At 52.8% G+C, this 27,431-nt stretch overlaps 1 protein-coding gene across 2 annotated transcripts in view; it reads right to left on the reverse strand.

Moving 5' to 3' along the window:
* Nucleotides 1-328: 328 nt before the first annotated feature.
* Nucleotides 329-27,431, reverse strand: part of LOC119959188 (thrombospondin-type laminin G domain and EAR repeat-containing protein-like) — a 129,573-nt gene continuing 102,470 nt past the window's right edge. Inside the window, exons 10-12 of one of the 2 annotated variants that reach the window (XM_038787589.1) lie at nt 10,974-11,161; nt 2,569-2,670; nt 329-960 (exon numbers count right to left, since the gene is read on the reverse strand). In XM_038787589.1, the coding sequence (XP_038643517.1) occupies nt 807-960; nt 2,569-2,670; nt 10,974-11,161 (444 nt within the window). In that variant the 3' untranslated portion in view covers nt 329-806. Of the gene's footprint in view, nt 961-2,568; nt 2,671-10,973; nt 11,162-25,697; nt 26,400-27,431 lie in introns of those variants that run through there. The other variant, XR_005459146.1, reaches the window with a different exon arrangement.

Raw genomic sequence — 27,431 nt, forward strand, 5'->3', positions numbered from 1 at the left:
TGCGTGTGTGTCTGTCTGCATCCATGTTTGTGTTCCTTTCTGTGTGTCTGTATGTGTATTTATGTGTGTATGTGTGTGTATATCCATGCGTGTGTCTTTGTGTGGATGCGTCTTGTGTGTGTCGGTATTTATGTGTGTCTGTCTATGTGTGTGTCTGTTTGTGTGTGCTTGTCTGTATGCATGTGTTCACCTGTTTGTGTGTGTCTCGATGCATGGGTGTGGCTGTTTGTGTGTGTTTGTTTGTGAGTTTCTGTCTGCTTGTGTGTGTGTATTTTGGGCCTATGCCTTATATATAGATTTATATAAATAAATAAAGACCACATATAGCATAGATTCCTTGTCCATCCAGTATTGCTACTATCATGACTCATTAACCTTCACTTCTCATAATCCCGAGTATCGTGTCTACCGTTGCAACCAGCCAGGCCTTCCAGTTGTTTATTCGGGCAACACATGGAAAAGGCCTGAGGAGCAAATTCGTAAAGATTATTTTAAAAATACCAATGATAGCTTCCTTTTGTTGCTCACACATAGCCAGCTTTCACTGGTATTGTGAATTCCATACTCCCAATCTTCTTTTGTGATAAATCCTGAATACAGTTGGGATTAAGCAGAGTGTTCGAACTAAAAGAAGCTCTCCAATCAAAGTAAACAGGATTGGCTTTTCTGCTGACACTTAACCAAGGAAAACCACTCCCAAGCAAGGAACAACAACGTGAGTGACTGGCCCTTGGGTTTCAGAGCCTCTAACCTGGAACCCAATTCCTTTTCTGCGTCCATTGAGCATTGACTGAATTGTCTCTCGGTCAAAAGGTCTTCAGTTTCAGCACTTTAGAAATGCGCTCCTTGGCACTGGAATAGATGAGGTATGAGCCATCAGCCGTGCTGAACTTTTCCCAGTCCGTGCATCCGTATGTTGGGAGCCGATGAACCGGGACAAAACTTTCATAACCCTGCCACCTATGAGGAAGAAAAGTCTTTCAGCAATTGTATCAATTGTTTTGCTATTTTGTGTTTAATTTCTGTCCTCAACAACAACAACTTGCATTTCTATAGCAACTCTAACGCAGTAGGACATCCCAAGGCTCCTCACTGGAACGTGATCAGGCGGACTTTGATCCCCGAGTCACATGAGGAGATATTATTGATGCTGAACATCCTCGCAGTGACAGTCGGAGTCGGATTGTGCCACTCCGCTCCAGTCTCTTACCCTGAGGTTGTTTAGCTCCCCCCCCCCCCCCCCCCCCCGGGGGGAGGAGGGGGGTGCGGTTAGTGATGAGGTAGTGTCATGTCTCCGGTTGGGGGAGAGGCTGCAAGATGGGGCCTTGGCAGTTAAGGGGGGGGGGGGGGGGGGGGGGGGGGAGTCCCCGTGGGGGTGGTTGGGGGGGGGGGGGGAATCACGTGGGTCGGGGAGTTTCTGTCAGATGGTGTAGTCTCTTGGGGGAGGGATTGGAGGGGGTGTTCTGTTGAGGCAGATAATTGGGCAGATGGGAAGAAACCCATGGGTTGGCGTCAGGGAAGTTGGGGCCGGACGGGTGGGGGAGGGGGTTGGAGTTGGTGTGCGTCTGTGCAATAGTTACCCAGAGGTTAAAAGAGGTTTTACTCCGTCTAACTTTATGTGGGTAATTGTTGATGTCACCCAGTTGGAACCGTCCAAATTATGCAAATTAAATCCTATTTTCAGATGGTTCCCAGAGTAGAAGTTTGCACTTCTGGGAAATTGCCATGCAAGTCGTCCCTGTAAACCTCTAAGGGTGGGGGAAGATTTTGGAGGGAGGGGGATTCCCAGCACATCTTTGGTGTACACCAACCCCCATCCCCCCACCCTCATCCCCACCCCTCAATCCCGAACTCTGAAGCTCAGAAGTTAAGATCCATTCAGACAAGTGATCAACATCCGGACAGAGATAAGGAGACACTTCTTGTTCGGACAGAGATAAGGAAACACCTCTTCACACAAAGAGTGGTGAGCCTGTGGAATTCATTACCAGAGGAAGTAGTTGATGCTAAAACTTTGAATATATTCAAGAGGCGGCTGAATATAGCACTTGGGGAGAATGGGATCAAAGGCTATGGGAGAAAGCAGGATTCGGCTATTGAGTTGGATGATCAGCCATGATCATGATGAATGGCGGAGCAGGCTCGAAGGGTCAAAAGGCCTCCTCCTGCTCCTATCTTCTATGTATCTATGTATCCCGGTCAAAGAGATAGAGTTAAAGGATCTAAATGGACGAAAGGGGGGTAGAGAGATAGATGGGGTAGTCACAGGTGAGGGAGGGAATTCCAGAGCGTTGGCCAAGGCATCTGAAGGAATGGCCACAAATGGTGAGGTGATTAAAATCAAGAATGCACAAGAAGTCAGAATTGGAGCTGGTCAGAGATCTCAGAGGGCTACATCCCAGAAGGAATGACAGGGCGAAGGAGCGACCGAGGTGGTGGAGCGATTCGAGGTGTTGCCGGATCAGGAGCCAGTGCAGGTCAGCGGGCACAGGGACAGTGAGCGAATGGGGACTCTGCACATGTTACATTAAGCCCTGCCATTCTCGCTGGTGACAGACAGACACTTACCTGTAGATAACACTGTTTAAAAAAAACTTGGAGCCATCAAAAGAGTTTGCCACAACCAGGAAGCTGTCATCGCCCACAGTGAAAAACTCCCAGTCAACCGCACTGTAACAGAGAGGAGACCGGGGCCAATGAGACCATTATACAATCCCTATGCATGACTGCAAGTATCTCACTCATTCCTGATTCCTACCTCACACAAACGCTTGTATTCCCTCCAGCATAGGAGAATGAGAGGGATCTAACAGAGGAGTTTAAGATGATTAAATGGTTCGATAGGGTGACCAGACAGAAGCCATTTCCTCTGGTGGAGGGAATCCAGAACAAAAGAGGCAGCATCTCAAAATGAGAGCCAGGCCGTTCAGTTGTGATGTCCAGAAGCATTTCCTCACACAGTGGGTGGTGGGAATGTGGACCTCCCTAGCTTATCCCCCCCCCCGCCCCCACCAAACAAAGCTGTTGAGGCTGGTTCAATTAGGAATTCAAAAACTGAGATTGTTTGATTATTTGATGTGTCAGCTGTTAGGGATATAGAACCGGGATGGATAAACAGATATTGTAACAGATAATCAGTTACAATCTAATTGAACGATGGAGCAGGTTAGAGGGACTGAATGGCCCATTCTTTTTCCTATGTTTCCAATGGATATGAAAGGGCTGGATGAAGACACATTGAGGTCTATGAAATTGCGATGGGTATGGATACAATGGACAGCAATTTATTCCCCGTGATTGAGGGGTCCATAAACAGGAAGCATAGGTTTAGGATGATAGGTAGCAGGATTCCATCCACCGCCGATGCACAGTGGCAGCCGTGTGCACCATCTACAAGATGCAGCAACTCACCAAGGTTCCTTAGACAGCATCTTCCAAACCCACAACCACTACCATCTCAAGAAGGACAAGAGCAGCAGATACCTGGGAACACCACCACCTAGAGGTTCCCCTCCAAGTTACTCACTATCCTGACTTGGAAATACATCACCATTCCTTCACTGTCGCTGAGCCAAAGTCTTGGGGCAGGATTCTCCGACATCCCCGCCGGGTCGGAGGATCGGCGGGGGGGGGGGGGGGGGGGGGGGGGGGGCGGCGTGAATCCCACCCCCGCCGGCTGCCGAATTCTCCGGTGCCGGGGATTTGGCGGGGGTGGGAATTGCGCCGCGTCGGTCGGGGACTGTTGGCAGCAGCCCTCCCCCCGGCGATTCTCCGGCCCGCGATGGGCCGAGTGGCCACCTGTTTTAGGCCGGTACCGCCGGCGTAAAATATACCAGGTACTTACCGGCGGGACCAGGCTCCGCGGGTGGCCTCCGGGGTCCTCGGGAGGGTGCGGGGGTATCTGGCCCCAGGGAGTGCCCCCATGGTGGCCTGACCCGCGATCGGGGCCCACTGATCCGCGGGCGGGTCTATGCCATGGGGGCATTCTATTCCTCCACGCCGACCAGTGTAACGTTCCGCGATGGCCGGCGTAGAGATAAACCTCCCCCTGTGCATGCACTGGGATGATGCCAGCACACGCTGGTGCTCCCGCGCATGCACCAACTCATGCCGGCCGGCGGAGGCCCTTCAGCGCGGTTGGCATGGCGCCAAGCCCCTTCCGCGCCGGCCAGCATGGCGCCAACCCACCAGCGCCAGCCTAGCCCCTGATCCTCCGCACCTTCGGGGCAGTCCGACGAGTGGTTCACGCCACTCCCCGGCGCCGGAGTGGCCCGCCCCACCGGTTCACAGAGAATCCCGCCCCTGGAATCCCCTCCCTAACAGCACAGTTTGTGTACCTACACCACATGACTCCAACAGTTCAAAATGGTGACTCACCACCACCTTCTGAAGGGCAATTATGGATGGGTAACAAATGCTAGCCTAGCCAGCGAAGGCCGTATCCCCTAAAAATTATTTTAAAAAAAATAATAATTTTTATTAATGTCACGAGTAGGCTTACATTAACACTACAATGAAGTTACTGTGAAAATCCCTTAGTCGCCACACTCAGGTGCCTGTTCTGGAACACTGAGAGAGGATTCAGAAAGAAGGATTAGAGGGCATTTGCTGGGGAATCTTATCACCCAGCGGGTGGTGGGGATCTGGATGTCACCGTTGGAAAAGGTGAAGAAATAACGTGGACAGTCACTCAAACTGGTGCAAGGTGTGAGGCTGGAAAGCAGGATTAACCTGGATTTGTCAACTAATGATGGACTGAATGGTCGCCTTCATGCTGGGATATGCTTTAAGTATTCTGGTGAATACAAGGCGGGGAGGGGGAAGAACAGAGAAGGCATGTCCACCAGATGGTGCTGTTGATGGTAAAACCCAGGCAAGTACACAAGCTCCAGCAGTATATAATATAAGAATAATCTTTATTAGTGTCACAATAAAAATTATCTTTATTGTCACAAGTATTGTCACAAGTACTGCAATGAAGTTACTGTGAAAATCCCCTAGTCGCCACACTCCGGCACCTGTTCGGTACACAGAGGGAGAATTGAGAATGCCCAATTCACCTAACAAGTATGTTTTTCGGGACTTGTGGGAGGGAACCGAATCACCCGGAGGAAACCCACACAGATATGGGGAGAATGTGCAGACTCCGCACAGTGACCCAGGCCGGGAATCAAACCTGGGTCCCTGGCGCTGTGAAACAACAGTGTGCTAACCACTGTGCTGCTGTGCCACCCCTACTATTTCCCATACCCTTGTCATTACAGCGATAGTTTATGCAGGACATCACAGACATTGGGAAATTACAAAGTACAATTATCTTCAAGAATACGCAGCGTGTTGCCTGTGTTTCACCCCCACAACCCAAAGATGTGCAGGGTAGGTGGATTGGCCACGCTAAATTGCCCCTTAATTGGAAAAAATTTATTGGGTACTCTAAATGTATTAAAAAAAAGAATACGCAGCGAGTAGTGATCTGGAATGTGCAACACCAAGTGTGATGGAAACAGATTCAGTTATTTTATTTATTATTTTTTTAAATTTTAGAATATCTAATTCTATTTTTCCAATTAAGGGACAATTTAACATGGCCAATTCACCTATCCTGCCCATCTTTGGCTTGTGGGGGTGAGAGCCATGCAGGCACAGGGAGAATGTGCAAATTCCACACAGGTAGTGACCCGGGGCCGGGATCGAACCTGGGTCCTTGGCACCATAAGGCAGCAGTGCTAACCACTGCGCTACCGTGCTGCCCTGAAACAGATTCAGTTATAACTTTAAAAAGGAAATTGGAAAAATACCCAAAGGGGTGCAAGGGAAAAAGTAAGGGGCTAACTGGACAGATCTTTCAAAGGGCTAACATTGGCAAGATGTGACAACACTCGATGATAGCTTTATCTTCACCATTACTAATGATTAGCTCCTAATTCCAGCTCTATCAATTGACTTTAAAATCCACCAGCTCTCATAGGGAGATTTGAACCCATGTCCCCAGATCTTTAGGCAGCATTGACTAGATTAAAACACCATCATCTCCCCTCATAATGGGACCAGTTTACAAGGAGTAAGTAACTTGGTTGAAAACAAAATGCTGCGACAGCTGGGGGTCTAAAGTAAAAGCTGAAACAGTTTTGGCTCAAGTTGATCTACCAGCCTTTCCTTAACTGATTTTAGTTTAAAGTGCGTTGTTACTCATCCATGCGTGACACAGGGCTATTAAATCCCTCTTTTTAAGAAAAGCCAATGTAAGGGGAACCACAGATTTGAGCCAGGGAGGTGGGATGGAAGTTTTCGGAAATGGGAAGAGAAGGGGATTAAGACGCTAAAAGATTTGTTTCTTAGGGGTTGGTTTGCAGGATTGAGGGAGCTGGAAGCAAAGTATGGGCTGGAGCAGGGAGAAGTGTTCAGATACATGCAGGTTCGAGATTTTGCCAGGAAGGAGATACAGAGCTTCCCGGAGGAACCGGCCTCCACATTGCTGGAGGAGGTGCTGACGACAGGGGGACTGGAGAAGGGGGTTGTGTCAGCGGTTTACGGAGCTATTTTGGAAGAGGATAAGGCACCACTGGAAGGGATCAAAGCAAAGTGGGAGGAAGAGTTGAGAGAGGTTATAGAGGAGGGGGTCTGGTGTGAGGTGCTCCGGAGAGTAAATGCCTCCACCTTGTGCGCGAGGTTGGGGCTGATACAGCTGAAGATGGTATATAGAGTGCAGCTCACGAGGGCGAGGATGAGCCGATTTTTTGAAGGAGTAGAAGATGTGTGTGAGCGTTGTGGAGTGGGCCCCGCTAATCACGTTCATATGTTTTGGTCCTGTCCAAAGCTAGAGGATTACTGGAAGGAGGTTTTTAGGGTAATTTCCAAGGTGGTGCACGTGAAGCTGGACCCGGGTCCCCGGGAGGCCATATTCGGGGTGTCGGACCAGTCGGGGTTGGAACCGGGTGCAGAGGCAGATACTTAGCCTTCGCCTCGTTGATTGTCCGAAGGCAGATCCTGCTGGGATGGAGAGCAGCCTCTCCACCCTGTGCCCTGGTGTAGCGGGGGGGGGACCTGTTGGAATACTTGACCCTTGAGAAGGTTAAGTTTGAACTGAGGGGAAGGACGGAGGGGTTCTACAAGTCATGGGCATTATTCATTGTGCACTTTCAAGAACTGGATAACATTGAACATTAGTTGGGGGGGGGGGGGGGATGGGGGGGAGGGGTGGGGGGAGGGGGGCTGTGTATATTAAGGATGACTATGGGTAATCCCTAATTCCTTTTTTGTCATTTGTTTGTGTGAACATGCGGGCTGATGTTTGGGGGTTGGTGGGAGGATGGGATCATTGTTATTGTTATAGGGATTTACATACTTGTTACTGATTATTGTTAATTGTTGGTGGGTGTAAATTCGGGAGAAAATGTGAAAAAGGAGGAGAATAAAAATATTTTTTTTAAAAGCCAAATTAGCTCTGGTCTACTGAGCAGATGTTTGTGTTGCGTTGTGACTAGTCAGCGAGATGCATGGCTTTGCATTTCTGTAGGACTGGTGTGGCCTTTGAGTCAGTGGATTGTGGGTTTAAGCCCCCGCACCAGAGACTTAAGCACAACAATCCAGGCTGACACTGCCAGTACAGTACTGAGGGAGTGCCGCACTGTCAGAGCTGCCATCATTTTGAATGAGATGTTCCACCGGGGACCTGTCAGCCCTCTCAGGCGGGTGCACAAACACCATGGTATTTTTCAAAGAGGAGAAGGGGGCCCTGGTGATCATCTCATTGCTGTCTTAAGGGAGCTTCCTGTGTGCAAATTGGCTGTCACGCATCCTGCATTACAGCAGTGACTACACATCAAAAGCACTTCATTGACTGTAATGCGCTTTGGGAAGTGCTATGATTGTGAATGAGGTGCTATATAAAGGCAAGTTTTTCTTTCTTCCATCACCACCATTCTGGGGTCACTGTTCCCGGCTCCTCTCTGTACTTTGCCCCCAAATGGAGTTCCCTTTGTTCAAAATACTTGCACGCTGCAGCAAGGCAGCCTGGGAACATTGTGGGAACCAGAGGAGCAAGAGTAGGCCATTCAGCCCTTCTGAGGTGTGGTGGCCAGACTGAATGCCGGTAGAAATGATTCCACGATTGGGCAGCGCTTGTTGAACAATCCTGAGTGCACTAATAGCTACACTAATGACCAATTTAAGATAATCAGTCCAGCTCATAATGTGACTCATTTACATTTGCTCGAAGTGACATACATTCTCTGCAAACAAAGGGATACATTCAAGCCTTGTGCCATTGTTGAATTACCCAGATGTTTGGGAGCCCAATGGCATCTCCTTAGCCAATCAGTCAACTTGCCAATCAATTAGTACCCTTTGCATCGGTATTCACCAAGGAGAGGGACATGACAGATGTTGAGGCTGGGGATGGATGTTTAAATACTCTAGGTCAAGTCGGCATAAGGAAGGGGGAAGTTTTGGGTATGCTAAAAGACATTAAGGTGGACAAGTCCCCAGGTCCGGATGGGATCTATCCCAGGTTACTGAGGGAAGCGAGGGACGAAATAGCTTGGGCCTTAACAGATATCTTTGCAGCATCCTTGAGCATGGGTGAGGTCCTGGAGGACTGGAGAATTGCTAATGTTGTCCCTTTGTTTAAGGAGGGTAGCAGGGATAATCCAGGGAATTATAGACCTGTGAGCTTGACGTCAGTGGTAGGCAAACTGTTGGAGAAGATACTGAGGGATTGGATCTATTCACATTTGGAAGAAAATAAACTTATCAGTGATAGGCAGCATGGTTTTGTGCAGGGAAGGTCATGTCTTACAAACTTTTTTTTTTTTTCTTTTTTTTTTATAAATTTAGATTACCCAATTATTTTTTCTATTAAGGGGCAATTTAGCGTGGCCAATCCACCTACTCTGCACATTTTTGGGTTGTGGGGGCGAAACCCACGCAGACACGGGGAGAATGTGCAAACTCCACACGGACAGTGACCCAGAGCCGGGATCGAACCTGGGACCTCAGCGCCGTGAGGCGGTTGTGCTAACCACTAGGCCACCGTGCTGCCCATGTCTTACAAACTTAATAGAATTCGTTGAGGAAATGACAAAGTTAATTGATGAGGGACGGGATGTAGATGTCATATACATGGACTTCAGTAAGGCGTTTGATAAAGTTTCCCATGGCAGGTTGATGGAAAAAGTGAAGTCGTATGGGGTTCAAGGTGTACTAGCTAGATGGATAAAGAACTGGCTGGGCAACAGGAGACAGAGTAGTGGTGGAATGGAGTGTCTCAAAATGGAGAAAGGTGATTAGTGGTGTTCCACAGGGATCCGCGCTCGGACCACTGTTGTTTGTGATATGCATAAATGATCTGGAGGAAGGTATAGGTGGTCTGATTAGCATGTTTGCAGATGATACTAAGATTGGTGGAGTTGCAGATAGCCAGGAGGATTGTCAGAGAATACAGCAAAACATAGATAGATTGGAGAGTTGGGCAGATAAATGGCAGATGGAGTTCAATCCAGGCAAATGCGAGGTGATGCACTTTGGAAGATCTAATTCAAGAGCGGACTATACGGTCAATGGGGAAAATTGATGCACAGAGAGATCTGGGAGTTCAGGTCCATTGTACCCTGAAGGTGGCAACGCAGGTCGATAGAGTGGTCAAGAAGGCATACAGCATGCTTGCCTTCATTGGACGGGGTATTGAGTACAAGAGTCGGCAGGTCATGTTACAATTGTATATTACTTTGGTTAGGCCACATTTGGAATACTGCGTGCAGTTCTGGTCGCCACATTACCAGAAGGATGTGGATGCTTTAGAGAGGGTGCAGAGGAGGTTCACCAGGATGTTGCCTGGTATGGAGGGTGCTAGCTATGAAGAAAGGTTGAGTAGATTAGGATTGTTTTCCCTGATTGAGGTCTACAAAATTATGAGAGGTATGGACAGGATGGATAGCAACAAGCTTTTTCCAAGAGTGGGGGTGTCAATTACAAGGGGTCACGATTACAAGGTGAGAGGGGGAAAGTTTAAGGGAGATGTGCATGGGAAGTTTTTTACGCAGAGGGTGGTGGGTGCCTGGAACGCTTTGCCAGTGGAGGTGGTAGAGGCGGGCACGATAGCATCATTTAAGATGCATCTAGACAGATATATGAACGGGCGGGGAACAGAGGGAAGTAGATAATTGGAAAATAGGCGACAGGTTTAGATAAAGGATCTGGATCGGCGCAGGCTGGGAGGGCAGAAGGGCCTGTTCCTGTGCTGTAATTTTCTTTGTTCTTGTTCTTTTCTCCTGCAGTACAAATCGCTGTGATTGATGGGTGGCACGGTAGCACAGTGGTTAGCACTGTGGCCTCCTAGCGCCAGGGACCCGGGTTCGATTCCCGGCTTGGGTCACTGTCTGTGCTGAATCTACATGTTCTCCCCGTGTCTGTGTGGGTTTCCTCCGGGTGCTCCGGTTTCTTCCCACAAGTCCCAAAAGACATGCTTGTTAGATGAATTGGACATTCTGAATTCTCCCTCAGTGTACCCAGGTGCCGGAGTGTGGCAAATCGGGGCTTTTCACAGTAACTTCATTGCAGTGTTAACGTAAGCCTACTTGTGACAATAATAAAGATTTTTTTAAAAAATGTGATTGGTTGAAACGTGGATTCTTGCATTTGTCCTGACGAGTGTAAGGTGAGAAGCTTCGATAACAGATCTCTCTTTTCAGCAGGAACACTGGGAAGGTACAGTGTGATTTCACCAAAGACATATTCAATGGTGGAATGATTTCCCGTCCTTTTGTATTTCCGGGATCAATTATCAGGCTCCAGCCACTGAAAACCTGTTAATAGCCTGAACATTTCTGCCATTGTGTTAATGCTTGGTGCCCAAGAGATTTAAGCTCCCTTGTTGACCATTGAAGGCTGAAGGAATAAAGGATCAGAGTAAACAAAAGGATGGGCCGATATCAGTGGGAGTCTCACTCACCACTATGGGCCCACCAATGAGCTACCTGTTTGTTGGGATGTCCTGAAACTTGACAAACATCTGGGCAGTGATGTTGAGCTCGTAGATGGTGGAGTTAATGTTGAAGGGGTTGAGTCTGTTCAATCCCCCTGTCGCGTAGCTCTGGCTGTTTGCAACGGCAAGGAAAACCCTTTCCTGAACACGGAAAACCTCCCAATCAGTAGCACCGTATGTCTGGAGAAGAAGAAAAGAATTATTTTTCCTTTGATTATAAAGAAATCTGGGGGGAGCAGAGTGGCGCAGCGGAAGCGCGCTGGGACCATAAAGAAATCTGGGGACCGGGATGAACAGGCAGCAAATGATCAGCTCGACCAATGACCCTGGACCATATTGTCATGTTTTAGACATCTTGAATACTCCCTCCCTGCACCATCGGTGAACCATGGCGACAGTGTGTACCATCTACAAAGAACTTAACAAGGACCCTTCAACAGCACCTTCCCATCCTGTGACATCTGTCACCTAGAATAGTGATGGCCAATCTCGGCTAGAAAGTGGGCCACATGAGTGGCCCTCGGTCATCTCTGTGGGACACAAGATTGAAATCAGGCTTTTTCACTTACCATAAGATTAAATACAATTAATACACACACCAAATCTTTCACAATGAGATATAGAAAATGCTTAATCATTTATATATATATTTTTAGAAAATATTTTATTCAAGTATTTTTCACGTACACACAAAAAAATCAGAACAATACAATGAACAACCACGCCTCCATCTTCCCCTTGACGCCAACCCCTCACCACATCTCGTCTTCCCCATTTTAACCCTCTTACCCCCGACCCCTTACTGGTCCCTCAATCCTCCTTAAAGAAATCAACAAATGGCTTCCACCTCCGGGTAGACCCCTCTATTGGCCCCCTCTATTGGCCCCCTCTATTGACCCCCTCTATTGACCCCCTCTATTGACCCCCTCTATTGACCCCCTCTATTGACCCCCTCTATTGGCCCCCTCTATTGGCCCCCTCTATTGACCCCCTCTATTGGCCCCCTCTATTGACCCCCTCTATTGACCCCCTCTATTGACCCCCTCTATTGACCCCCTCTATTGGCCCCCTCTATTGACCCCCTCTATTGACCCCCTCTATTGGCCCCCTCTATTGACCCCCTCTATTGGCCCCCTCTATTGACCCCCTCCATTGGCCCCCTCTATTGGCCCCCTCTATTGGCCCCCTCTATTGACCCCCCCTACTCCATCCTCAGGAATTCTGCCAGGTCGCTCACCCACACTTCCAGCGGATGAGTCCCACCACCCTAGTTCTCAGCTATTTGCAAAGGCCAATCCATCGCCCTCTCTCACCTGGACTCCCATGTCTTCTGACACCCCAAGTATCGCCACCTCTGGATTCGGAACCATATCCACACCCAACACCTCGGACATCACGTCCGAGAAACCCTGCCAGAACCCCCTCAGTCTTGGACACGCCCAGAACATGTGGATGGGATTTGCAGACACCCCCACGCACAGCCCACACATCTCCTCCACCCCCCTCAAAGAACCTACTCATCCTCACCACCGTCATGTGGGGCCTGTGCATCACCTAAAACTGGGTGAGGCTTACCTTGCACATGAGCAGGACGCAGTCGCCCTCCGCAAGGCCTTCGTCGACATCTCGGCCCCCACCTCCCCTTCCAACGCCTCCTCCCATTTACGCGTAATGTCCCTCCCACTCCATCAAATCCTTATAGATATCTGACACCTTCCCCTCCCCTATTTTGTCGTTCGACAACCCCTTATCCTGCAACCCCAGCGCCGGCAGCCCAGGAAAGGACGGCACATTTCTCCTTACAAAGTCCTGAACCTGCAGGTATCTAAAACCATTCTCCCTTGGTGATTCATTCACTTCCTCCAGCCCGCCTATTTGCCCCCTTTAATCAAGTCACCAAAGCGCACAATCCCTGCCTGCCGCTACCCCCTAAAAGTCCTGGAACACCCACAGCTCACTCCCTTCCCAGGTGTATCCTGCACTATCCCTCCCAGGTCATCCTGCACTATCCCACCCCTGACACTCTGCCCCTCCTCGGACACCCTGCCCCTCCCCGGACACCCTGCCCCTCCCCGGACACCCTGCCCCTCCCCGGACACCCTGCCCCTCCCCGGACACTCTGCCCCTCCCCGGACACCCTGCCCCTCCCTGGACACCCTGCCCCTCACCGGACACCGCGCCCCTCCCCAGACACCCTGCCCCAACCCGGACACCCTGCCCCTCTCCGGACACCCTGCCCCTCAACGGACACCGCGCCCCTCCCCGGACACCCTGCCCCTCCCCGGACACTCTGCTCCTCCCCGGACACCCTGCCCCTCCCCGGACACCCTGCCCCTCCCCGGACACCCTGCCCCTCCCCGGACACCCTGCCCCTCACCGGACACCCTGCCCCTTCCCGGACACCCTGCCCCTCCCCGGACATCCTGCCCCTCCCCAGACACCGCGCCCCTCCCCGGACACCCTGCCCCTCCCCGGACACCCTGCCCCTCCCCGGACACCCTGACCCCCCCCGGACACCCTGCCCCTCCCCGGACACCCTGCCCCACCCCTCCCCGGACATCCTGCCCCTCCCCGGACACCCTGCCCCTCCCCGGACACCCTGCCCCTCCCCGGACACCCTGCCCCTCAACGGACACCGCGCCCCTCCCCGGACACCCTGCCCCTCCCCGGACACTCTGCTCCTCCCCGGACACCCTGCCCCTCCCCGGACATCCTGCCCCTCCCCGGACACCCTGCCCCTCCCCGGACACCCTGCCCCTCACCGGACACCCTGCCCCTTCCCGGACACCCTGCCCCTCCCCGGACATCCTGCCCCTCCCCAGACACCGCGCATCTCCCCGGACACCCTGCCCCTCCCCGGACACCCTGCCCCTCCCCGGACACCCTGGCCCCCCCCGGACACCCTGCCCCTCCCCGGACACCCTGCCCCACCCCTCCCCGGACATCCTGCCCCTCCCCGGACACCCTGCCCCTCCCCGGACACCCTGCCCCTCCCCGGACACCCTGCCCCTCCCCGGACACCCTGCCCCTCCCCGGACACCCTGCACTATCCCACCCCGGACACCCTGCACTATCCCACCCCGGACACCCTGCCCCTCCCCGGACACCCTGTACTATCCCTCCCCGAACATCCTGCCCTTCCCGGACACCCTGCCCCTCCCGGGACACCCTACCCCTCCCCGGACACCCTGCCCCTCCCCGGACACCCTGCCCCTGCCCGGACACCCTGCCCCTCTCCGGACACCCTGCCCCTCCCCGGACACCCTGCACTATCCCTCCCTGGACACACTGCCCCTCCCCGGACACCCTGCCCCTCCCCGGATGCCCTGACCCTCCCCGGACGCCCTGCCCCTCCCCGGACACCCTACCCCTCCCCGGACACCCTGTACTATCCCTCCCCGGACATCCTGCCCTTCCCGGACACCCTGCCCCTCCCCGGACACCCTGCCCCTCCCCGGACACCCTGCACTCTCCCTCCCCGGACACCCTGCCCCTCCCCGGACACCCTGCCCCTCCCCGGACACCCTGCACTATCCCACCCCGGACACCCTGCCCCTCCCCGGACACCCTGCCCCTCCCCGGACACCCTGCCCCGCCCCGGACACCCTGCCCCTCCCCCGACAGCCTGCCCCTCCCCGGACACCCTGCCCCTCCCCGGACACCCTGCCCCTCCCCGGACACCCTGCCCCTCAACGGACACCCTGCCCCTCCCCGGACACCCTGCCCCTCCCCGGACATCCTGCCCCTCCCCGGACACCCTGCACTATCCCTCCCCGGACACCCTGCCCCTCCCCGGACATCCTGCCCCTCCCCGGACACCCTGCCCCTCCCCGGACACACTGCCGCTCCCCGGACACCCTGCCCCTCTCCGGACACCCTGCCCCTCCCCGGACACCCTGCCCCTCCCCGGACACCCTGCCCCTCCCCGGACACCCGGCCCCTCCCCGGACACCCTGCCCCTCCCCGGACACCCTGTCCCTCCCCGGACACCCTGCCCCTCCCCGGACACCCTGCCCCTCCCCGGACACCCTGCACTATCCCTCTCCGGACACCCTGCCCCTCCCCGGACACACTGCCCTTCCCCGGACATCCTGCCCCTCCCCGGACACCCTGCCCCTCCCTGGACACCCTGCCCCTCCCCGGACACCCTGCCCCTCCCCGGACACCCTGCCCCTCCCCGGACACCCTGCACTATCCCTTCCCGGACATTCTGCCCCTCCCCGGACACCCTGCCCCTCCCCGGACACCCTGCCCCTCCCCGGACACCCTGCCCTCCCCGGACACCCTGCCCCTCCCCGGACATCCTGCCCCTCCCCGGACACCCTGCCCCTCCCCGGACACCCTGCCGCTCCCCGGGCGCCCTGCCCCTCCCCGGACACCCTGCCCCTCACCGGACACCCTGCCCCTCCCCGGACACCCTGCCCCTCCCCGGACACCCTGCCCCTCACCGGACACCCTGCCCCTCCCCGGACACCCTGTTCCTCCCCGGACACCCTGCCCCTCCCCGGACACCCTGCCCCTCCCCGGACACCCTGCACTATCCCTCTCCGGACACCCTGCCCCTCCCCGGACACACTGCCCTTCCCTGGACACCCTGCCCCTCCCCGGGCGCCCTGCGCTATCCCTCTTTGGACACCCTGCCCCTCCCCGGACACCCTGCCCCTCCCCGGACACCCTGCCCCTCCCCGGACACCCTGCACTATCCCTCCTTGGACACCCTGCCCCTCCCCGGACACCCTGCCCCTCCCCGGACACCCTGCCCCTCCCCGGACACCCTGCACTATCCCTCCCCGGAAATCCTGCACCATCCCCCCTCGGACAACCTGCACTATTCAACCCCAGACACCCTGCACTATCCCTCCGCGGACAGCCTGCAATATCTCTCCCCTGATATCCTGTACTATCCATCCTGCATTTGCCCAACCACCATCTCTGGGAACTATCTTAAAAGAATTAGAATTCAAAAGTGAAAAAGTAATGCTTCAATTGTATAGAGCTCAGTTTCAGGCGAGATTGACTCCGCTACTCAATGGTACTTCTTTGGGCAAAGGGAGTGTCTCCCCATCAATGCCGCACTTTGAAAGTTTTCTGGCACTGGGGAGCTGAGCTTGCCAGCAGGGCCACCTCTCAGAGATAGGGGCACCTTTTTGAAAGACTTCCCCGATCTCTGCGGCTCTCTCAACTACAGTCTCAATCTCCCTTTCATGGGCATGGCTCCCCAGGCCCTGACCCTTGGCAGTGTCAATCTGTTCTGTGATATAACCGGTGTAATGATGCACACAGACCATGTAGTTGTTTAACTACAAAGATGATTTATTAACAAACTCATAGGAAGATAACTAACAAACTATAATAGAGATAATGGCTACTGAACTCCTGGAGCGACTCTAAGTACAACTAGCTTCTTGTACGACTTACTGCCAACTGGCAGGTGTCTTGAGTCACATGATAGATCTCTATCACCACCAGCTGGTTGGAGGTCGCATTGCTAATTATGTACAGAACTGTGCATGGGCATATAACCACAGCACCCAGGCAGTACCACCAGGACACCCTGGCAACGCCAACCTGGCATAATTATCACTAAATATCAAAGAACAAAGAACAAAGAAAAGTACAGCACAGGAACTGGCCCTTTAGTCCTCCAAGCCTGTGCCGACCACGCTGCCCGTCTAAACTAATTTCTTCTGCACTCCTCGGGTCCATATCCCTCTATTCCCATCCTATTCATGTATTTGACAAGATGCCCCTTAAACGTCACTATCGTCCCGGCTTCCACCACATCCTCCGGCAGTGAGTTCCAGGCACCCACAACCCTCTGTGTAAAAAACTTGCCTCTTACATCTCTTCTAAACCTTGCCCCTTGCATCTTAAACCTATGCTGCCCCGCATACAGCCAGTATATGGCAGGGGTTAGGTTACAGGGGGTTGTTGCTGGGGGGGGGGGGGGGGGGGGGGGGGGGGGGGGAGAGGGGGGGGGGGGGGAGAAGATGATCTGCTGACGAGGGAGGGAACTGAACCAGGTAACAGGGAAGGGGTCGGGGGTGGGAGCTGCCAAGAGGTGGACCAGGGGAGGCGCGGCATATGGGCAGGGGGTGGGCCCAAGAAGGGGGATGGCTGATCAGCGTAGGGGGAGGGCAGGGTGCCCTGCCAACCAGACTGATCACCTGGAATGTTAGAGGATTAAACGGGCCGGTCAAGAGGACACATGTGTTCGCGCACTTACAGGCTCTGAAGGCGGATGTAATGTTGCTGCAGGAGACGCATTTGAAAGTGGCGGACCAGATTAGATTACGGAAGGGCTGGGTTAGCCAGGTCCTCCATTCGGGGCTTGACGCTAAGACCAGAGGGGTCGTGATCATGATTAACAAACTGGTTAAATTTGAGGCGGACAGCACAGTTGTGGATGGGGGGGGGTAGATTTCTCATGGTCCGGGGCAAGCTTGAGGGGGTGAAGGTGGTCCTAGTGAATGTTTACGCTCCAAACTGGGATGATGTAGATTTCATCAAAAGGCTGCTGGGGAAAATCCCCGACTTAGATTTGCACAAGTTGATTATGGGTGGGGACTTTAATACAGTCCTTGATCCCGACCTGGACCGGTCGTGCTCCAGAACGGGCAGGGTCCCGGCAATGGCAAGAGAACTGAGAGGGTTCATGGAACAAATGGGGGGGGGGGGGGGGGGGGAGAGGGCGGGGGTAGACCCCTGGAGAATCAGCTGGCCGACGGGGAAGGAGTTCTCGCTCTATTCACATATTCACAAGGTTTATTCTCGTATTGACTTCTTTATTATGAGTAGGGACATTTTGGAGGGGGTGAGAGAAAGTGAATACTCGGCGATCACTATTTCGGACCATGCTCCACATTGGGTCGACCTGCTGGTCTGCAAAGAAAGTTACCAGCGCCCACAATGGAGGTTAGAGGTGGGATTGTTGGCAGAGGAGAGGGTGTGTGAGAGAGTGGGGAAATGCATGCAGGGCTACCTGCAGGTCAACGATACAGGGGAAGTCTCAGCAGCGGTGCTCTGGGAGGGGCTGAAGGCGGTGGTGAGAGGGGAACTGATCTCAATCCGAGCCCATAGGGACAGAACGGATAGGGCAGAGATGGACAGACTGGTGCAGGAGATGACACGGACGGATAGGGAATATGCGGACTCCCCGAGGGCAGAGCTACTTAGGGAACAATGGAGACTGCAGGCAGAGCTGGGAGTGCTATCCACTGGGAAGGCCGCAGAGCAACACAGAAAGGCCAGGGGCGCGGTGTAGGAGTATGGGGAGAAAGCCAGCAGAATGCTTGCACAGCAACTTAGGAAGAGGGAGGCGGCCAGGGAGATAGGGACGGTAGTGGACGGGGCAGGGAACCGGGTGGGAGACCCGGCAGGATTGAACAGGGTACTCAGGGACTTTTACAGTAAGCTGTATACCTCGGAACCCCCCACGGGACTGGAGGGGATGAGGCGCTTCTTAGATGGGCTGACCTTCCCAAAGGTGGGCAGGGGGATGGGCGAGGGGTTGGGGGCCCCGATTAGAGCTGAAGAAGTAATGGGGGGCCTGAAGGCCATGCAGTCGGGTAAAGCCCCGGGGCCGGATGGATATCCAGTGGAGTTCTACAAAACGTTTGCGGGTATACTGGGGCCGGTGCTGGTTAGGGTGTTTAACGAGGCGAGGGACAATGGGGTGTTACCCCCGACGATGTCGCAAGCCACCATCTTGCTGATATTAAAACGGGATAAGGATCCGGAGGTCTGTGGGTCCTATAGGCCAATCTCCCTGATTAATGTAGACGCTAAACTGCTGGCCAAGATCCTGGCATCCAGAATCGAAGACTGCATACCGGACATGATTGTGGAGGACCAAACGGGGTTTGTTAAGGGCAGGCAGCTGGTAGCCAATCTAAGAAGGCTACTCAATGTGATTATGATGCCCCCGGAGGGCAGAGAGGTGGAGGTAGTGGTGGCAATGGATGCCGAAAAGGCTTTTGACCGAGTGGAGTGGGAGGTGCTGGGACGGTTTGGGTTTGGAGAGGGCTTTGTGGACTGGGTTAAACTGCTATATCAGACCCCGGAGGCTAGTGTAAGGACGAACAGGACGACATCTGAGTAGTTTAGACTACACCATGGGACAAGACAGGGATGCCCCCTCTCTCCACTGCTGTTTGTGTTGGCCATAGAACCGCTGGCAATTGCTCTGAGAGCGGCAAGGGGATGGAAGGGAATGGTCAGGGGGGGGGGGGGGGGGGGGGGGGGGGGATAGAACACAAGGTCTCGCTCTACGCGGACGACCTGCTTTTGTATATGTCAGATCCAGCGGCAGGGATGGACGGGATTATGGAAACCTAGGGGAGTTTGGCCGGTTTTCGGGCTACAAGTTGAACATGGCAAAAAGCGAGATGTTTGTGGTGCAGGCGAGGGGTCAGGAGAATGGGCTGAGGGAGCTACCATTTAGGCTGGTTGAGGAAGGTTTTAGGTATTTAGGGATACAAGTGGCGCGCAACTGGGGTAAAATGCATAAGTTGAACTTGTCCAGGCTGGTGGAGCAAATGAGGAGGGAGTTTCGGAGGTGGGATGCACTCCCGCTGTCACTAGCGGGGAGAGTACAGACGGTGAAGATGGCGATCCTCCCGAGATTCCTGTTTATTTTTCAGTGTCTCCTTATTTTCATTCCGCAGTCCTTCTTTAAACGAATCAATAAAATCATCCTGGGATTTGTTTGGGTGGGGAAGTCCCCGCGGGTAAAGAGGAGGATGCTGGAACGGAACCGTAGCGAGGCGGGGCTGGAGTTGCCGAACCTCAGCAACTACTACTGGGCGGCTAACATAGCCATGATAAGGAAATGGATGGTGGGTACGGGGTCGGTTTGGGAGCGGGTGGAGGCTGCTTCGTGCAGGGGCACCAGTTTGGCAGCCCTGGTCACGGCTCCCCTGCCGTTCCCGCCGGCCAGGTACTCCACCAGCCCTATAATGGTGGCGGCTTTGCGGATTTGGGGCCAATGGAGGAAGCACGCGGGGGACGTGGGAGCGCCGGTCTGGTCCCCACTATGTGACAACCACCGATTTGTCCCGGGGAAGATGGATGGCGGGTTTCGAGCGTGGCGGAGGGCGGGGGTGGGAAGGATGGGTGACTTGTTCCTGGAAGGGAGCTTCGCGAACATGAGGGCGCTGGAGGAGAAGTTTGGGCTGGCGAGGGGGAATGACTTTCGGTACTTGCAGGTGCTGGATTTCATACGTAGACAGGTCCCGTCCTTTCCACGCCTTCTACCAAAGGGGATCCAGGACAGGGTAGTTTCCAGAGGTGAGGTAGGAGAGGGGAGAGTCTCAGATATTTATAAGGAGTTTATGGGAGCGGAGGACACAGGGACCGAGGAACTGAAACTTAAGTGGGAGGAGGAGGTTGGTGGGGAGTTGGAGGGAGGCGTATGGGCAGATGCTCTGAGGAGGGTAAATGCAACCGAGCCAGGCTCGGCCTGATTCAGTTCAAGGTGGTTCACCGGGCCCACATGACGGTGGCCTGGATGAGCAAATTCTTTGGGCTGGAGGACAAGTGTGCTAGATGTGGGGGGAGGAATGTGGGGGGTAGAATAGTGTAGAGTAGGGGGGAAGAATAGGCGGGTCTATCTGCGAGAGTGGTACTGTTATTTGCACTATGTTTTTTGTAATTGGTATCTGCACACTAATGTATATTGTTACTGTTTACAATGCCAAAATACCTCAATAAAATTGTCTGTTTAAAAAAAACCTATGCCCCCTAGTAATTGACCCCTCTACCATGGGAAAAAGCCTCTGACTGTCCACTCTGCCTATGTGCTTCATAATTTTATAGACCTCGATCAGGTCGCCCCTCAACCTCCGTCGTTCCAGTGAGAACAAACCGTGTTTATTCAACTTCTCCTCATAGCTAATGCCCTCCATACCAGGCAACATCCTGGTAAATCTCTTCAGCGTCCTCTCTAAAGTCTCCACATCCTTCTGGTAATGTGGCGATCAGAATTGAACACTATACTCCAAGTGTGGCCTAACTAAGGTTCCATACAGCTGCAACATGACTTGCCAATTTTCATACTCAATGCTCGGCCAATGAAGGCAAGCATGCCGTATGCCTTCTTGACTACCTTTTCCACCTGTGTTGCCCCTTTCAGTGACCTGTGGACCTGTACACCTAGATCTCTCTGACTTTCAATACTCTTGAGGGTTCTACCATTCACTGTATATTCCCTACCTGCATCAGACCTTCCAAAATGCATTACCTCACATTTGTCCGGATTAAACTCCATCTGCCATCTCTCCGCCAAAATCTCCAAACGATCTAAATCCTGCTGTATCCTCTGACAGTCCTCATCGCTATCTGCAATTCCACCAACCTTTGTGTCGTCTACAAACTTACTAATCAGACCAGTTACATTTTCCTCCAAATCATTTATATACACTATGAACAGCAAAGGTCCCAGCACTGATCTCTGTGGAACACCACTAGTCACAGCCCTCCAATCAGAAAAGCACCCTTCCATTGCTACTCTTTGCCTTCTATGACCTAGCCAGTTCTGTATCCATCTTGCCAGCTCACCCCTGATCCTGTGTGACTTTACTTTTTGTACCAGTCTGCCATGAGGGACCTTGTCAAAGGCCTTACTGAAGTCCATATAGACAACATCCACTGCCCTACCTGCATCAATCATCTTTGTGACCTCCTCAAAAAACTCTATCAAGTTAGTGAGACACGACCTCCCCTTCACAAAACCATGCTCAACACCTCATCTTTTTGGATCTCAATGCGACCCAGGCTATCTACACACCCTTCTCCAGACTCAACCTCCACCAATTCCTTCTCTTTGGTGAAGATTATTCGGATCACGCCCAGCAAGATTGTGCACCGGGCACCGCAAATTGGGAAACACGTGTAAGGTTTCACACCTGGCGCATAGCCTGATTTGTGCCTCTCCTGCGATTCACCATTGCGCCGGACCAGCCACTATGCGGTGGGAAAATCATGCGCCTCATCCAGAGAAGATCTGGGCACTCAGGAAGGGCGTGGCGGGAATTAGCCGGCTGTTCGTTGGCGATGAGATTCTTTGATCCTGCCGGCAGTGCACCTCTGCCCATGGGTTTCCCAACAGCATGAGGTGGTTTCAATGGGAATGCCCGTTGACAGGAGCAGGAGCAGTGATTCCGTCGCCAGAGAATGGCATGCTGCCTCCCGTCACTGAGAAACATGCAGCTGGGAGGCTGGAGAATCCCGACCAATACACCTGAACTGGAACGTAGTGAGTCTCACCGGACTGATACAGGGGCTAGTTATGAGGACAGCTTGAATGGACCAGGCCTGCATTCCTTCGAGTTTAGAAGATTGAGGGGTGATCTGATTGAGGTGTCATTAAGGGATTTGATCGGAAAGATAGAAGATAGAGAGAAACTATTTACTCTGCTGATGGAGCCCAGACCAAATGCACAATTTTTAAATTGGAGCTGGGCTACTTTGATGTCAGATCAAGAAATACTTTTAGTTACACAAAGAATAGCAGAACCTGGACTCTTCCCCAACAGGCTGTTAGACCTCTGAGCGAATAGAACATTTTCAGGGCTGAGATTGATTATTTCTGCTGGTTAAAGGTATGAAGGGACATGTAACTAACACGGGTAGATAGAGTTAACATACAGATATGATCTGCTGGAATAGTATTGGATGCCATGGAGGGGGGGGGGGGGTGGTGGAATGACATTCTCCTGCTTTCAAAGCGATAGGGGAGCGGGACTTTCCAAGTCGAAAGAAGCACGGCTAAATGTAGCACTGTTTCATCATTTGCTTCCATCAATTACTTGTATCTCTCAGTCTATCACTCTGGGAGATTTCTGTATAATTACTGGTGTCCATCAGTCCTTCCTCAGAGTTAAATCTGTACACTGACTAGTATTTCTGAGGGAGATCTGTATACTAGCTGGTATTTCTGAGGGAGATATCTGTACACTGACTAGTGTTTCTGAGGGAGATATCTGTACACTGACTAGTATTTCTGAGGGAGATATCTGTACACTGACTAGTATTTCTGAGGGAGATATCTGTACACTGACTAGTATTTCTGAGGGAGATATCAGTACACTGACTAGTATTTCTGAGGGAGATATCTGTACACTGACTAGTATTTCTGAGGGAGATATCTGTACACTGACTAGTATTTCTGAGGGAGATATCAGTACACTGACTAGTATTTCTGAGGGAGATATCAGTACACTGACTAGTATTTCTGAGGGAGATATCTGTACACTGACTAGTATTTCTGAGGGAGATATCTGTACACTGACTAGTATTTCTCAGGGAGATATCTGTACACTGACTAGTATTTCTCAGGGAGATATCTGTCCACTGACTAGTATTTCTCAGGGAGATATCTGTACACTTGTATTTCTGAGGGAGATATCTGTACAATGATGGGTATTTCTGAGGGAGATATCTGTACACTGGTATTTCTGAGGAAGATATCTGCACAATGATGGGTATTTCTGAGGGAGATATCTGCACAGTGATGGGTATTTCTGAGGGAGATATCTGCACAATGATGGGTATTTCTGAGGGAGATATCTGCACACTTGCTGGTGTTTCTGAGGGAGATATCTGCACAATGATGGGTATTTCTGAGGGAGATATCGGCACACTTGCTGGTGTTTCTGAGGGAGATATCTGCACAATGATGGGTATTTCTGAGGGAGATATCGGCACACTGGCTGGTGTTTCTGAGGGAGATATCTGTACACTGGCTGGTGTTTCTGAGGGAGATATCTGCACACTGACTGGTATTTCTGAGGGCGATATCTGTACACTGACTAATAGTTCTGAAGGAGATATCTGTACACTGGCTGGTATTTCTGAGGGAGATATCTATACACTGACTGGTATTTCTGAGGGAGATATCTGCACAATGATGGGTATTTCTGAGGGAGATATCTGTACACTGACTGGAATTTCTCAGTGAGATATCTGTCCACTGACTGGTATTTCTGAGGGAGATATCTGTACACTGACTGGTATTTCTGAGGGAGATATCTGTATACAGACTGGGATTTCTCATGGAAATATCTGAACACCCATTCCTCCCCCCCGCCCCCACCCGCAGTGAACCACATGTGCGGCTATCAATTCCCTCTCTGTGTCCCTGCAGGAGAATTTGTCCCATAACCGTCGGTAGAGAGTCCTGATGGCGGCGGGGTGCCAGACATCAGAATCCTCACCACCATCAAAGAACAGGCCCTGGAGATGATGGGTGCGGCCGAGGATAGAGAGGTCACCAACGTGGAGGTTGGCGCATGGCGCAGAGGCGAAGATCCACCCAGACGGACTGTCAAATGTGAGTTGTTAATGCCACATAGAATGTCGTATCCCTTCCACTGATCACATGTCCATTTTCCCACAGGATCTCCAGGTGACGGCACCAGCCAATTTGGGCTGCACCCCCACCCCCCTCCCATGAGAACACCTTGAAGTAGAGCTCCGAGGATGCCACCGTATTCGTGGCACAGCTGCACACCAGCATAGAGTGACACACCTCAGTGGGCGACAGTAATGGACAGACTTCTGGGGCACAATCTAGTGAGCACCTCACAACTGCTGATGCACATCAGGTGGCGGCAAGAATGCCCAGGCAAGACAGCAGTCGGAATTCTGCTGGATCCCAGTACCCTGCTGTGTCCCAGTCAGATGCTGAGCCTCTAGACCAGGTTTACCCAGGGCTGATGCAGATGAAAGGGTGCAGCCATGGTATTCAAAGGGGTATGTCAGCGACCCTCCAGGAGGTCCATAGCCAATTGGAGGAGACCCAGAGGCTACGGGCACAGGAGATAGCGCCATTAATGCGTGGCACCGAGGCCAACACTGCTAGGGTGGCGACCAGAGTGGAGGGGTTAGTGCACAACGTCCTTAGTATGATTGGAGGTGTCCAAGGCGTGGCTCAGTCAGTGACGGCCATGGCTGAGGGCCTCGACATGCTGGGGGATATGACCCAGTACCAGGCAGAGCTTGATCAGGTGCTGCGGGACATGTCCCAGTCTCAGGTGGGCATTGCTGAGGCACTGCAGGCTATGTCCCAGTCTCAGATGGGTATTGCTGAGGCGCTGCGGAACTTGCCCCAGTCACTGAGGAGCAGTACCACAATACTACAAATATTGGGGAGTCACCAGGGCTGGCAGAGCCAGAGGACGTGGGCAGCCGGGCCTCAAACCAGCTGCCCTCCATCCCGAGGTGAACCCTGTTATATTACCACGACTGGTAATATGTTGTATTCTTTGTCTTTTCCTCCAGAATGACCGGATGTAGTGTTGACAAAGAATATACCAATCAAAAGATTGAAACAAAACTAATTTATTATTACACTACTAATTAAATGAAGTTTGCACACTCTACTGAGATACAGATGACAAACAAATAATATTGAATCTGTACTACAGTATTCAATATTCTATCTAATTACTAAGTACACTATGACTTGACCTCGTGCTATATATCTCTAATCAACTTTCACTCTGCTCTCTCCATGTTCTCTTCAGCTCCTCCAACAGTTTCTCCCAGAATTCCTAGAGAGGCTGTCTTATATGCAGTGAATTAGTGATGCCCTCTAGTGTTTGATTTAAACATAGATGCAATTATTAACCCTTCTCTATCCTGACTATATACATATTATTACAAACCTCAGGGCCCTATGGGCACCGAATGAGAGGAGGGGGTGCTGGGTGCTCACCTAGACCCATCCTCTGATCTCTGGATGTTCAGCGAGTGTAACCCCTTCCTGTCGACGTAGGGCACTTCCAGATGGCCTGGTGAGCACAAGGCACATGCCTATCCATGAGCTCCTGGACCTGGGGCATCCCATTGATGGTGGAGAATCCTGCTGCCTGGGCATCTTGTCGGGCTTGGTTCATGTCGAAGTTTATAAAGTTGGCTGCCCGGGTATATAGGGCATCCGTGACTTCTTGGATGCACCTGTGGGCTGTAGCCTGTAAAATGCCGCACACGTCCACACTTGAGTCCTGGAACAATGGTGAGGCATAGAGGTTCAGGGCTTCAGTAACCTTGGTGGCCACCAAGATCAGGTGTCCTTCTTCTCCACTTGGTGCCAAGTCTGCAAGGACATTGCACAGGTGTTGCATCATCTGCTTATTGAGGCACAGCCTCCTGTGGGACACGCTGTCCATCATTTGTTCAAAGAACCAGCGATGCCTGTACTCCCGTCGCAGACTCCCCCTCTGGGTCTCACCTTGGCCAGATGAGCGGCCGGGTCTTCGGGGTGTGGTGGGGCGGGGTCCGGCACATGGACCGCTGCCTCAAGCCTCTGTTGATGTTGCTGCCGCCACCTTCTCCAGCACCTGGCCGCCCAGCATGCCAACAGCACCACTAGGGCAAGTTCCACAGAGTCCAGAATATCATCCAGACTGTTCAATATCTGTAACGAATTGGGAGAGGGTGTGAGACTGGCAAACAGTCTTCCACCCCGGGACCCTCCAGTCCCCCCATTGCTCTCCTCCCTTCCCCCGCCAAGCCCTGCCCATGCACACCAGGCCTCAGCCGGGGCCCCTGCTCACCAGACCCCAGACCCTGTAGCCCTGACACCTGCACATAACGTTACCTGGACCAAGCACAGGTCCTTTCTCCATTGCACTCACCTACCCTCTGGCCGCGGACATGTCCCCGGTGCTGGGGTCCATCCCCTGGGCGTTGCCTCCCACAGTGTTCAGGCGTCATGGTCTGATTGGAATGCTGGGCAATAGGCCCCACATGCTACATGGCCCACCCAACCACGGGAACCCATTTGGGATGTGTGAAGTGCTCACTTAACTATGATTGTCAATTCCCAATTAGCAAGGTCCAGGGGATGGCATGGCGGACCTGCATGCAGTTGCCCCCCCCCAAGCCGAGAACCCCCCCCTGCTCCGATGCCCTACCACCCCAACTGAGGCTGGGACCCCCCCCCAGTTATCCCCCTTTTCCATCCCCTTCCGAGCACAGGGGCAGCAAGCCCAGTGCCCTCGGGCTCTTTGCCCGTGAGCGGAGATGACTACTCACCTCCTCAGGTCCCCGCAGCAGCCCCTCCACCAGTTTTAGGTTTTAAAAAGGATTACTAATCGGCGCCCGCACGACCACTTGCTGGGGTGGCGATTAAATCATGGGAGGTGATAGGGATTAGTTCCTGTTAAATGTATGGAAATTGGACTTAAGTTGCGATTATTGGTTTCTCGCCTCGCTACGGTGGGATTTCACCGGCGGGAATGGGCTGATTGGATCGTGAACAGACTTGTGCCCGGTGCAGTTCTTGCTTGTGGCCTCTCGCTATTTAACTGCCTTGTCGCACTCTCGCTTGAGCGCAACTCGGCCACTGGAGTGGGACTGGAAGCGGCAGTGGCTCTGAGGAACAGCAGTACCAGTGGAGGGTTGAAGTCACTCCCCTGACTGTGAGGATTCAAGATGGCGAATGAGA

This window comes from Scyliorhinus canicula, chromosome 2 (genome assembly GCF_902713615.1).
Source record: "Scyliorhinus canicula chromosome 2, sScyCan1.1, whole genome shotgun sequence".
Lineage (NCBI taxonomy): Eukaryota > Metazoa > Chordata > Chondrichthyes > Carcharhiniformes > Scyliorhinidae > Scyliorhinus > Scyliorhinus canicula.